Genomic DNA, 14428 nt, shown 5'->3' on the forward strand with positions numbered 1-14428 from the left:
GGCCACATGTGGCTATTTAAGTTTGAGTTAATTAAGAATAAATAAAATTTAAAATCCAGTTTCTCAGATGCACTAGCCACATGTGGCTATTGAGCACTTGAAATGTGGCTAGTGTACCTAAAGACCTGACTTTTAAGTTTTAGTTATTTTTAATTAATTTAAATTTAAATAGCCACATAATGGCTACTATATTGGACATCGCAGGTCTTGATTCCCTTATATACATGAATGTTTTTGGTGAGATGTTTAGATCTTTAGATATTTTCTCTTTTCATCTAGGGCATGGCCAGACAATGGAAATATAAAGTATAATTTAAAATTTTCTAGTAGCCACATTATATAATTTAAAATTTTCTAGTAGCCACATTAAAAAATGTAAAATAGAAACAGGTATAATTAATTTTAATTTTTTATCTTATTTAATTCATTATATCCTTTTAGCATGTAATCATAATGAGTCTACGGCCATGCCACCCAGAACAAGCCCAATCTTGTCAGGTCTCGGAAGCTAAGCAGGGTCGGGCCCGGTTAGTACTTGGATGGGAGACCACCTAGGAAGACCAGGTGCTGTAGGCATTAAAAAAAAACCAAAACAACAACATAATGAGATTTTTTTTCATGCTCAGTCTTCCAAATTTGGTGTGTATTTTACAATACATCTCAAGTTGGAGGAGCCACATTTCAGGTGCCGAATAGTTACATGAGGCTTGTGGCCACTGTATTAGACAGCGTAGGTCTAGGAAATCTTGCAGCATTCATAAATTGTATCTACTCTGGTATAAAAATGAAAATAGAAACCAGATATTGGTTATTTAGTACATGCTTGTGAGAAAAGCACTGAAGAACATATAGGATTATATTTTTTATGCTAATACCAGTATAATATTTACACGTAATGGGCAAAACAAAATTATATATACTGTCTAGATCTGAGCCTTAAATCTATAATTGTATAGGAAATTAATTGACATGAATACGTTTAAAGTTTTGTCATCTTAGATGTTTTAACCTTTTTAAAATAAAATAATTTCCGTGTTATAGTGTTAAAAAAATCTAAGCACAAAATTTTTATTGTTATTTTAGAATGTGGTTTAAGAAAAATGTTTTCATTTTTATGAAGTGCTAACGTGTTTGGCGCTTCCATTTGTAGGAGTCTGTGTTCTCCACTGTGGCCAGAGGCATCGTGGAATCCTGCATGAGCGGTTACAATGGCACCATCTTTGCGTAGTAAGTTGTTGACTGCCCCTACATCAGGGTACAACGTTGAGTGCTTCTGTTCATTTCCTATGGCTGATGTAACAGGTTACCACAAACTGGTGACAGCACGAATTTATTGTTTTACGTCCTTTCGTCAGACAGACGTCTCACACGGTCTCACTGAGCTGAAATCAAGGTGTCCACAGGGCTGCGTTCCTTGCTGAAAGCTCTAGTGAGGAATCAGTTCATTTCCTTGCCTTTTTCAGCTTTGCGTTACGGGCTACCACATTACTTGGTCATCAGCCCCCTTTCTCTACCTTCTAAGCAAACAACGTGCAACTCCGCCCCCTTCCTTAGTCACATCGCCCTCTGGGACAGCTTCTCTAATTTTAAGGACTCATGTCATTATATTGGTCCCACCTGGATAATCAAGGAGGTGGGGATTTAACTCCATCTCCTGGAGAGGAATTATCTGCTTATATTGCAGCAGGTTCTCGAATAACATTGTTTCATTATGATGTTGGTGAGATGCCATAGGAACTTAACTCTTGTTCATATCGATTACCCTGTGGCAAAATCGGTTTTGTTATCCTTAGTTTTGCTTGAAGTCGAAGAACCCGTTGACAACATTAAGTGAGGATTACTGTACTTGGAATCTGTAAGGAGGATCTGTCTTTTCTCCCCCATTTATTTATATATATGGTACGGACTTGTGTATTTATACCACCCCAGTACTGAAGAGAACCATGCCCACCGTTTGTCCTTTTTGTAGTCAGCCACGCCCCTCCCCTCAATCCCTGATTGTCAGGGTGTGCTAATATAGTTTCCATTTCTGTAGCTTTGCCTTTCCAGAGTGTCATGTGAACGGAATCAAACAATATGTAGCCTATTGGGTCTTGCTTTTTTTCTATTAGTAAAATGCATTTAGGAATCATTTGTGTTGTTGCATGCATCACTAGCATATTCTTTTTTTTTTCTTTTCTGAACAGTATTTTATTGTATGGACGTACCACAGTTTGTTTATTTGCTTCCCTGCTAAAGGATGTCTTGGTTGCTTCCAGTTCTTAGTGATTATAAATAAAGTTGCTTCAAACATTTGAATATTGTTTTTTTTTTATGTGAGCATAGGTTTTCAAATTATTTGAGTAAATACTAGGAATGTAATTGCTGATTAACTTTACAAGAAACTGCCCAACTCTTCCAAATGTGTATTTAAAGTGAGTGATGATCCTGAATGTCTAAATGTTGGCAGCCTTAATATTGCTAGGAATTTAATACTGGAATATAAGCTGGAGATCCAGAAAGCATTGAGACAACTTCGGCAGTACTACGAGGTGAATTTGAGTATCATTTCAGATTTGTCTCATGAATAGGAAAATAATTTGTAGCGTAATTATTTTTTTCCTTCAAAGAGTAGACGTTTTGAAAATTAAAATTTCTTTTTAAAATTTCTTTTTAATTATAGTTGGCATACAGTATTATATTAGTTTCAGGTGTACAACAGTGACTCAACATTCATATATCTTATGAAATAGTCACAATAAGCCTAGTAACCATCTGTTACCGTACATGGGTATTACGATGTGATTGACTATGTTCCCTATGCTGTACATTGCATCCTCTTGACTTATTTTATAACTGGAAGTTTGTACTTCTTAATCTCCTTATTCTTTTCTGCTTATTCCTAGCAATTGACTTTTAAATTTTATTTCTAACTAGAGATTTTTAATAGGCTGTAGTGAATTATGTCATTCATTTTGAGCAGCTGATGGTTTTTTTGTGTGCGTCCTTGGTTCATCCATAAGTGGCTCAACACACAAGAAAATAAAAAATACATTAAGAAGTTATAATATAAATACATTTTTCCATGAAAATTTACCTTTGCCTTTTATAGTAATTTTTATTCAGTTTTGTACAGCAGAACTAAATATTCTCTGCGGTGAGACAGATAACTGTTTTCTCAAGAGAAAAAAGATTTTTGTTTTCACAGAATATTTTGAATGGTAAAGTTTAAAAATGACTTTGAAATAAGAAACACAATTGTCAGAGATTATAAATCTCTACAATGGTTTTCTTTGAAGACCCCATAGGTGCACTAATTATGTTTAATTTTTGGCATATTTATTAATTTATTAATAATTTATTAATGAAAATGGCTTTTGGTAGTTGAGGGCAGAAATGAGAAACGCTTGGAGAGAAATGAGTGTTTGACTTATTAGTTGGGTGAGCATGCCTTCTAATTCACCTGAGACAATCCCAATTCTAGAGTAATTGTCAATAGTGTTCCCTTTACTCTCAAGTATGGGACTCAATACTATCCATTTCTCATTCTGAGTTACTAAAGAACTTTTTTCCTCTGCCTGCACAAGAAAGGTAAACAACAAGATCACACCATTTTCTAGCTTTGGGGGTATTTTACCAAAAAGTAAATTCAAATTTTATATTTGTGTTATGAAACCAAGCTAAAGACATTTGACACCCTAACTGACATCTATCTTTAACATAAACTTTTTTTATTTTTAGTTTTTTGTTACTCTTGTTTCTCAGGATAACTGAGCAGATACATTACACACAAAAATTAAGCCTAGAACATAAGGGTTTTTTAAGTTGCTTTATTTTTAAAAGAAGACATTTTAGTATCTTTTAAAGGCAGAATTTAGGAAAGGAATTGCTGCATGATTTAGAATAGCAAAAATTGGAAGAAAAAGTCCAGTTCGTTCTGGTTAAATAAATTATGATACATCGAAGAATAACAGTGCAGCTAACAAAATAAAGAAGTAGATCTCTACTGACTTAGAAAAAATCTGAAGTAAAACATAAGGAAAAACAGGTTACAGAGCAGTATTAAGAACATCATTTCAATGTTGTAAATGAAAATTAAATGAAAACTCTGATGCTTGTGTTTGTATAATCCGGAAGCATTTATTAGGCAGTTAGCAGTAGTTAGCTCTTAGTGGTAGAATAGGAGAGAAAGAAAATGGATCATTCACTTTTTACTTAATGTAATTCAAAAAAAGAAAGAAAATAAACTCTTTGTGGGGAAAATTTATACACTAATAGACCATATTAGAGTAGAAGGTAGTCTTCTAAATTTTATGTGTAAAAATAATATGTAAAACATTTTTTTTTTTACAGTGGGCAGACTGGCTCAGGGAAAACATTTACTATGATGGGTAAGTAAATTAAAGATTAACATTTGCTGGCTTAATCTCTTTCTGTTGATGACAGCACCTAGTACATTTTTGGGGAAGGCATAATTTCTACGCATATATGACGTCGACCTCATAAACTTAGGGATGTTTCCCAGGCTTCTGTCAGACTGTGAGCTCCAAGGTAGCAAACCCCATGTTTGCAGCTGTGTTCCCAGCTCAATGCGTAGCACTGATAGGTGCTGAATGAACAGTCTTTGAACTGGATTTAATAATTTTTATATAGTTACATACTTGTATAACCACTACCCAGATCCAGGTCACAGTCAGCAACCATTCCCACTCTCATTTCCTGAAGTATGTATTACTCTGACTTTATCATCATTAGTTTTGCTTGTTTTTGAACTTTTACAAATGAAATTTTACTGTATATACTCCTTTAGATCTGACTTCTTTCTCTTGGCATTAAGTTCCTAAGATTCCCTATGTTGTTGCATGTAGTCGTAGTTTATTTCCATCGCTATAGAAAATATTGTAGGAATATACCATAATTTTCCATTCTACTGTCAATAGACATTTGCATTATTTCCAGTTTGGGCCATATGAATAATAATGCTCTCGTGAACAATTTTTCTTGTATGTATTTTTTTTAAAGTCGTTTCTGTTGGATATAAACCTAGGAGTGGAATTGCTGGATCCTAGTGTATGTATATTCAGCTTTAGTAAATACTGCCAAACAGTTTTCCAAAGTGAGATGTGGAAGTTTCAGTTGCTTCACCATCCTTGGCCACATTCGATACTGTTAGTTTTTGAAATTTTAGCCATTCTGGAGGGTGTATTGTTTCCACTTCCCTGATGTCTATTGACAACTGAGCAGCTTTTGTATGCTTTTTGGACACTTGAAGAGCTTCTCTGGAAAATGCCCATTCAAGCTTTTTTCCCACTTAAAAAGCTAGCTTGTCTTTTTTTTTTTTTTTTTTTACTCATTTATAAGAATTATTTATAAAGTAGAGAGATATTAGTACTTTGTCTATGATATAGATTACAGATTTTTCTCTTGGTTTTTAATTCGTCATTTGACTTATATGGTTTTTAACTATGCTAAAATTTTTTTCTTTTATGTGGTTAAATTTTAGGGTTTTTAAAAATAGTTTCTGAATTGTAAGTTGTAGTAAGAAAGGTCTTCCCCTTGCTGAGGTTATAACATTATAACAATTGAGTACCTACAATATGCAAGGTTTTCTTCAAGCCTCTGGTGGGCTACTTGAATACAGGGCAGTGTCTGGGCTCTCCTAGAGCGTATGTTCTCAGGAGGGATGTACCATTACAGGTAAATAAATGTCTAGTAATTAGGCCAGAGGTAGTAAGTGCTATGAAGAAAAAAAAAAGGGATGGAAAAGAGCAAGGGAGGTGGGCGGTCAGGAAAGGCTCCTCAGGAGGTGATATTTGAATAGAATTATTAGGTAGAATGAGACTGAATCATGAAATTAACCAGGAAAAGAATCTTCCAGGTAGAGGGTCTCAGTGCATGGGCCTTGAAGTGGGAGCATGCTCAGGAGAGTTCGAGGAACAGCAAGAACACCCAGAGGACTCGAGTGGAGTTTTCCAGAATAAAGGGCCAATAGGAAGGGGAGTTGGAGCTGTCGCCTGAGGCCAAGTCATGTAGGACCTAGTAAGGATTTTCAATTTTGTTATGAGTGTGATGTACAGTCATTGGAAGGAAGGTTTTGGTTTTTGGTTTGATAAAGAATTATGCGACCTGATGTATAATTTAAAGGATTACTTCAGGCAGCTGAATGAAATAAAGACTGTAGGAGGAACTAAAGGATTAGGAAGGATCAAGGGGACGCAGGGTTAGGAGTTGAGGCAGTGGAGTAGGCAGGGGATGGTAAAGGGAGCTGAAGAATGTGCTGACCATTTTTGTATATTATTTAACAGAAAAATGTTATAAAATTATCTGTTATAAAATTATACTCTAATTTTATTTGTCCTCTTCATTTACTTGCATTTTCTATCTCTATTATATATATATATTTAAGGTATAATTTGCAAAGACCATTTAAATATTCCAGGTGTAACAAATTGAGACAATGATAATATTAAACATTTTTTCTGTACATTCCTTGCATACACCAGCCTTTTGTTAGTTCCTTTGGTTGCTAAGGCATATTAAGTGGATATTTATAGTAACATCTAGATATTTTCCAGCTATATTTTTTTCTGGCTTATCTATATCTATAGCTTGAATTAGTACTCCATAAAGTCCTGCTGTTTACATACCTACTCACCTCTCCCTCTTTCCCCAATGTTAACAAAATAGAGATAAGACAACTCTGCATCTTTTTAGCTCCATAGAAATCTTCTGAAATAGTCCTACAGTATGTTTCTTACCAACTTGGCTTTTTCTGCCCAATTTAGATAATACTAGCTAATGCTAATTTTTAATAGTAATCTATGAGGTAGTTTTTATCATGTTATCCCCATTTTACAGTTAGGAACTCAGAATAAGTAATTAGCCTATGGCCACATGGCCGTTGTGTGCAGGTCCGTGAGACCAAATATTATAAACAACAAGTAAAGTACAATTGTTTGATATTTCTGCTAGTTTTGGTACATGGCAGGAGGAAAATTTTCAAGCCTGGTACCTAGATGGATTTTTTAATTTATTAAGCAACAACAACTTCTTTTTAAAGTTGGTTAGTGGCTGTTGTAGGTCTTTCCTTCAGCCCTGTTGATAGGCAGGTTCTATTATGTGACCTCTCACAGGACAAAACTTAACTTCTCTGGGGGCACATATGGGAAACTGATTATATAATGTGTCATCTTATTTCTGTATAAATTGCCTTTCAGTGTTGCCATTTTGAAAGACTCCTGTTTAAGAACAAAAATGAACAGCTATATATTTTACATTTTTTAGGACCATCTGAATCTGATAATTTTTCTCATAACCTGAGAGGAGTAATCCCACGAAGTTTTGAATATTTGTTTTCCTTAATTGATCGTGAAAAAGATAAGGTAAAACTTACTGTCAAAATAAAGCAATTCTGTTAAATATCTAGTTTTGAGTAGTTAGCTACTAATTAGGTCATGGCACATGGAGGCTTGTCCTTTACAATGTGGATAAGCTAGTGTGGCATAAAAAAAACTCAATTCTTAAAATGAAAGATTCTGAGTTTTTGTTTTCTAAAAGTTTTTAGTTTGTAAAAGATGCATCATCTGTGAACTCAGATTTCTGGTTTAAAAGAAAGAATATAGTGCTTCTCAGATTTTGCAAGAGAGAAAGTGTAAAGAAAATCTTAACTGAGGAGCACAGATTCTCTGAGCTTTATCAGCAACCTGGATCTCGGCTCACAGTTGACTGCGAGTTGATAGACCCTCATGACGCCCAGTAGTGACAGGCCCCTCGTTATCTCCTTTGCAGCACCTGCTGCCACCTGGCCGTGACCTTGCTCCACATGTGATGTGGCTCTGTCATCCTTGGGATGTGGGCTTCCCTCTTCCATTGGCTCCCAGATTGGGCTATTCTCACAATTATGCTTCTGTAGCTTGGGAAATTCCAGGCTTACGAGCCATTTGTGTTCTGTGTTCTAGTACGTGCATACCAAGGACACTGATACACAACATTTGGTTTACCATTTACTCCTTTGGGGAAACTACCCCTAACCACTGCAGTTAGACACGCATGTTGCATGCACGGACATGTTTACCGCCATGCATTTCTGTGGTTAAAAATTCTATAGAGAGGCTTTTAAAATAAATTTTCAGTCTTTTAAAGAATATTAACACTTGCTTAAAATAAAACTTTATGAGGAAGTCCAGTGTATAAGACAGATCAAAATGGAATTGTCTATCTGGACTGCCCAGTTCCCATCTCCCTGGCCTAGTTCTCAGCACCTCTGGAAATTTTAGGGCTCCTGGGACCACAGCGATGCCACTTTAAAATATAATGATGTGTCGAAATTAGTTATCTAGATTTTTTAACTGACTTTACGTATCTCGCATAGTGTAAAGGATAATATTGTAAGAAATTTACACTTGTGAAGCAAGTGAAAGATTAATGCTCGTAAAGATAAGAATGAATGTATGAAAATAACATATCTAAACGAGGCTTCTCTTTTGCAGGCTGGAGCTGGAAAGAGCTTCCTTTGTAAGTGTTCGTTTATTGAGATCTACAATGAGCAGATCTATGACCTACTGGACTCTGCATCGGCTGGACTGTACCTAAGGGAGCATATCAAGAAGGGCGTCTTTGTCGTTGGCGCGGTAGAGCAAGTGGTGACCTCAGCCGCTGCCGCCTATCAGGTGTCCTACCTTGAGTGTTTTGATCTTCAGATACCATAACATGCCGTGCAGAGCACCTCGATCTCAACCAAAGCAAGAATTGAGCTGCTAAAAATATTTTGTAACCCAGAATGTTTGTGAGAAGGAAAGAATAAAGAGTATGACAGTGTTTTATAGTGAAGATAGAACTCTGAGCCTCTGGGTTTTGCACTGTTTTGGTGCCGTTCACTCTAAGCAGGCATTTCTAAAAACCACTCTGGAGTTCTTGGGGGACAGTTCATAGTGTTCATGTTTCTTTAGTGGTTCCTCCTGGGAGCTGCCCCTTTGAGGAGCTTCTGGGATCTCTGTTGTTTAAACCAGCTGTACATATTATGACCTTGCTACTCAAAAATGTAGTTCTCAGACTGTATCACCAGGGAGCCTGTTCCAAACATGAATCTCAGGCCCTACCTAACACCCCCTGAGTCAGAATCTGAATTTTAATAAGATCCCTAGGTGATTAGTAGCACACTACAGTTTGAGATGTTCTGCCCTGTGGGGTGGGTACCTGTATCCCCATTTTACATGGCATTGAGCTTTGGAAAGGTCCAATTGATTGCAGAGCCTGCAGTCTGAACCTTCACCTACCCTGCTTGCCATTGGGAATAGGGACAAAGAACAAATACTTTATAGACCGAAAGTGCTAATAAAACTTAGAGCTTGAAGGTTATTTGAGATTTATCTTGTTTAGCTTTCTCATTGTCTAGGTAAAGAAAGGGTTTGGAGAGATTTTGCGATTTGCATTAAGTTAATACAAGCAGAAGCTGCCAAAACCAGTTCTAGATCCTATGTCTTCCGATTTCTAGTTTGTTCTCTTTTCATAACGTGGAGAGGGGACAAAAAGGAAAGAAAAAGGAAAATACTTTGAGTATATTCCTCGATGGACCAGTATTTTTTCTCACTACCATTTACACATTTCCTACTGATGTTAGTGGCTGTTGTGGCCACTTAGAAGTCGTGATAATACATTTTCCTTTTGCCAGGTGTTGTCTGGGGGATGGAGAAACAGGCGTGTGGCATCGACATCAATGAACAGAGAGTCCTCTAGGTCTCACGCAGTCTTTACAATTACAATAGAGTCGATGGAAAAAAGCAACGAGACTGTGAACATACGGACCTCTCTACTCAATTTGGTGGACTTAGCAGGATCGGAACGGCAAAAAGACACCCATGCAGAAGGGATGAGGTTGAAGGTAAGGATGGACTTGTGACCTTCACTTGAACTTGTGTGCGAATTCTTATCAGAAGTCAGTACCAAGCTAAGTGTCGTGAACGTTGCAAAGGAATAAGAAATGTCTTCCATCCAAAAGGTGTAGAAATTTTTGTCGTTGGGTAGAGATAGTAAACATACATGGGATGGGACAAGTCTGTTCTCAAGTAGCAACAGTCTGAATTTATTCCAGACAGTACAAGTGGCAGCAGGGGGCAGAGGAGAGGGCGTGACATGGACTGCTCAGGGGAAGCATGGGGAACCAGGATTCCGGTAGGGAGAGAGGGACAGGGAATACGTGCCTGGAAGGGAGGCCTCATAAGAGTTATTGTGGTTGCAAAGTGAGTATGGCATTTGGCATAAGTAGGCCTAGATCGTTGAGGACCAGGAGTGCCAGGCCAAGTTTACTCTCAACTCTCCAAACACTGGGAAACAAAAGTTCCATTTTGCCATGCAGAAAGCCTGTTTTATAAGACCTTAGCCTTCTGGCCCACCACTGCCAGATTAATGAGGGGAGAGCCGAAAGAGAAAGGAGACCAGTTGTGCTGTTTAGTATTTCAGGGCTGAGGGTTAAGGACCTAGCCCTGGGCTAAGGTATTGACAGTGGGGCCAGAGGTTCTCTATAATATGTACTGCCAGTATGTATGTATGTATGTATGCATGCATGCATGTATATGTGCATGCATGCATGCATGTATGTATTATAACATGAATTGCCAATAAAATATGCGAATTAGCACAAATGAGGGCTGGGGGTGAACAGTTGGAAATGGTGGAGGTGAGTCTACTTTTTACATTAAAAATATGGATTTGAGCCTCCTGAGGCAATCTCAGGCTCGTGTTTCTATTAAGACATGTAGCGAGGAAAAAATAGCGTGTGTTTATAATAGGACACACACTGGGCCTGTTCTAAAAGCTTTATATATATTTACTCAGTTAGCCTTTCCAACAACTCTGGGAAGTAGAGTTGTTCTATTTTAAAGAAACTGAAGTAAATTTTCCTGGGGCACACAGCTAGGAGTAGAGCTGAGATTCGAACAGAAGTGTGTCGTTCAGCTCTATAGACAGTGCTCTCAACCCTTCTGGTTTACTGGATGGTAGGACAGGTGGTGGCTGCGCTGAACTCAGTGCATCTTGCTTTATAATTTCGACCCTTTCTCTTTTTTCTCTGCTCCCACCACTGCAAACCCGTTACCAGCATATGCTACCTACAGTAAAAATCCAGTCTAACATATTTAACCTAAACATTTTTTTCTCTCAAACCACTTTTTAAAAGGGGTTTTATTATCCTATTCAGAGTTAGACTGAATATTCTTTTGTAGTAAGTCCATCAGTGGCTTTATGGGACATGGGGTGAGTTATGAGTTATCATACCTGTATAATGTAGTGAACATTTTAACATAAAAGCATTGAAAAATATGCCTATTAATGCATTACAACTTTTTTTCTGTTTTTTTTTTTTCCTAGTTTTTATCTTCATAGGTTAGTTTAAATCTATTACAATCAGGAGGTGACATTGATGTTTTTCCTTCAAGTCATTTTGTATTTGCCTTTGAATACTAAAACTAAAGTGTGTGTCAAACAGGAAAAGGTCAGGGGATAGTTGAGGACATCTATCTGCTGAGAAGGTAGTTATCCTTAACTAATATTGTCCCTGACTTGCTTTTCCATTCACTACTGTCACCTTGCTAGGTATATTTTAATACAAAATACTAAACGGAAACCAGTGCACCTGAATTTTTGTTCTTTTCTCCCGATGCCATAGGAAGCAGGTAACATCAACCGATCACTGAGCTGCCTGGGCCAAGTGATCACTGCGCTCGTCGACGTGGGCAATGGAAAACAGAGACACGTTTGCTACAGGGACTCCAAGCTTACCTTCCTACTCCGGGTAAAGCAGATCCTTGGGTTCCTGGGCCTTTTGTTGGTTATGCTCGTGACGGCTAATGGGGGGACAGTTTCTCAGCCTTTGTGGTAAGAGTGTACGTTTTCTTTGCTTGAGAAAGATCTGTGGGTTCTTCCGTTCGTATCATTAAACAGGATTCCCTCGGTGGAAATGCCAAAACGGCCATAGTTGCCAATGTTCATCCTGGACCACGGTGCTTCGGGGAAACCCTGTCAACGCTGAATTTTGCTCAAAGAGCCAAGCTGATTAAAAATAAGGTAAAACACTGAGTACAATGATTAATTTCCTCTCTCTTGAAAAGAAGAACTTGGTCTTCCTTACTCCAGCGGTAGAACCCTTGATCATCTTACCATGGTCAGAGTGCAGGGGTCCATGTCACCTCCTCTCCTGGGTAGGCCAGAGTGTAGGCTTGGTCATTCATTTATTTCATTGGATTATGACCCTCGGGTTGGGTATTTGTAATATGAGGAGGAAAAATCATTAGAGCTTCCTGACTATCTCTTGGAATTTATTAGAAATTTTTGGAGAGTGGAGAACTGCTGGGGCAATTAGAATTATGATGTCACTGATGTGACTGTGATGTCAGAATGTTGAGGAGTGCCTCGTCATGGGGCTGGCCATAAAAATCAGAAGCAACTAGAAATGGCTTCTTAATGCATGAAACAACAGAACGGGGAACCTGATACTAATTACTATCAATGGTAAGTTCCCTGCTGCAGCGAAAGTGGCTAGGGCACCTGCGACCCGTTTCAGGGTGAACTATTTAAACCCTTCTCAGTTGGCAGACCTGGCTTGGGAAAGGAACACGAGGACCTTGTGCACCAGAGTTTGGGTGTTTCACAGCTGGGTCCCTTTGATCTGGTTCCTACTCCGCTGTTCTCATTATCCCCGCGTTGGTTCTGTGGGCCTTTCTGAGCCTCTTAGACATCGTCTCAAATAAGACATTTCTTTAAGAGAATTGTTTTTTTTTTTTAAGACTAGGCAACCCTTGGTTGACCTCACAGATTGCAAAGACCTTGTCAGCTTACAATCCCTTATTTTTTTTATTTTATTTTTTACGCCTATAGCACCTGGTCTTCCTAGGTAGTCTCCCATCCAAGTACTAACCGGGCCCGACCCTGCTTAGCTTCCAAGATCAGATGGGATCGGGCTTGTTCAGGGTAGCGTGGCTGTAGACAGAGAATTTCTTAAAGAGACATTTCTTTAAAATACATTAAGTCTGGTAATAAAACAGACGGAGCTGTCATACCACTCCTTCCTTCCAGGAGGGCTGTTAGGGAGTACAGAGTTGGATTCCTCTGGGAGGGAGGTTTCTGCTGGTGACGGGGTTCGGGCCAGCCCTGAAGCTCGCCACCGCCTCATTGTGAGCCATGACAGGTCATTCCCACGGAGGGGTTGCTCTTCTCTGTGGGGTGGTGCCATGCGTCTTAGGAGGAAGGTGATGTCAGACCCCAGGGTATGTTCATATCATTGGACAGGACTTTTTTTGGCAGTAATGGACTCAGCCCAGCAGGGCCCAGGACTAGTCAATAGCCAAGACCTCAGTGGGATGTCAGGGAGGAGGGGAAGGGTCTCTGGCTATGAACGCAGGGACAGGAAGCTCCCTCCCTGCTCCGGCACACTGTGGTTCCGGTGGCCTTTTGACCATTTGTGAGACGGAAGTGCAGTTTTGTTTGTTGTTCATCACTCCAAATCATATAGACAAATATAAACACAAGACTATACAACTCAAAAAAAATGTCCTTTTAGGACACCTGAAACCGGATTTCATTAACCAGTGTCACCATTAAAAAAAAAAAAAAGTAATAAATTAAAAGACAGTTCCAAATAAACTTTTAGAAATCCCTTAAAAAAGAAAATGCCCTTTTAACGCTTCTTAAAAAACTCTTGAACAGGCAGTGGTAAATGAAGACACCCAAGGAAACGTGAGCCAGCTGCAAGCCGAAGTGAAGCGGCTCAAAGAGCAGCTGGCCCAGCTTACCACGGGACACATACTCCCAGGGAGCTTTCTCAGCTCAGGTAAGATGAGCGCAGCGTTCTCTGTCCTGAGGGAGACCGCGCGTGGATATGAGCGCGAGAACCCTCTGACAGGCGTGACACAGCAAGGAACCCAAAGTTTTCCACAAGTACCTTTCTGTTTATTTCACCTACATAGGAACATGGTGCTCTATTACCAGATACAGATTCCAGGTACTGAATTCTGGGAGAGAAGTGGGAAGGGGGAGGAGAAATAATTTTGAATAATTCACTTCTAACTTAAAGTGCTAGAACGACATGCTAATAAATTTTATTTAGATCTACTTCTAAGATTCTGTTACATGTAATCTAGATATATTTACTAAATAGGATGAGGAAGACTTATTTTTCTTTCAAGAATAGCTAATATGTGAACTGGGTTAATCTATGATCTGGTGATAATTTGATTCTTTTAGATTGAGAGCTGTCAGTTAAAGGCTGTTTTAACTCATGGCTTGGTCTTCAAATTTGAGAGATAAACATTTTTCCCCCCTTTCCCTTTCTTATTGGATCAATTACAGACAAAGATGAGACTAATTACATGAAGTATTTCCAAGAGGCAATGTTATTCTTTAAGAAATCTGAACAGGAAAAGAAGGTAGGAAACAACATAAAGTGGACGTAAGATAT

General features: G+C 38.4%; 1 protein-coding gene and 2 pseudogenes across 2 annotated transcripts in view; 2 read left to right on the plus strand and 1 right to left on the minus strand.

Annotated features, from left to right (window-relative positions):
* Window positions 1–14428, plus strand: part of KIF15 (kinesin family member 15) — a 51779-nt gene that overhangs the window by 7166 nt on the left and 30185 nt on the right. For both annotated transcript variants that reach the window (XM_016141306.2, XM_036218868.1), the window contains exons 4-12: window positions 1151–1227; window positions 4333–4370; window positions 7264–7361; window positions 8469–8648; window positions 9650–9859; window positions 11642–11767; window positions 11917–12039; window positions 13678–13801; window positions 14320–14396. In XM_016141306.2, coding sequence (XP_015996792.2) covers window positions 1151–1227; window positions 4333–4370; window positions 7264–7361; window positions 8469–8648; window positions 9650–9859; window positions 11642–11767; window positions 11917–12039; window positions 13678–13801; window positions 14320–14396 — 1053 coding nt within the window. The remainder of the gene's footprint in view (window positions 1–1150; window positions 1228–4332; window positions 4371–7263; window positions 7362–8468; window positions 8649–9649; window positions 9860–11641; window positions 11768–11916; window positions 12040–13677; window positions 13802–14319; window positions 14397–14428) is intronic.
* Window positions 458–576, plus strand: LOC118602423 (annotated as a pseudogene).
* On the minus strand, window positions 12841–12959 carry LOC118602262 (annotated as a pseudogene).

The sequence above is a fragment of the Rousettus aegyptiacus genome, unplaced genomic scaffold, assembly GCF_014176215.1.
Source record: "Rousettus aegyptiacus isolate mRouAeg1 unplaced genomic scaffold, mRouAeg1.p scaffold_m13_p_4, whole genome shotgun sequence".
NCBI classification, from domain to species: Eukaryota; Metazoa; Chordata; class Mammalia; order Chiroptera; family Pteropodidae; genus Rousettus; species Rousettus aegyptiacus.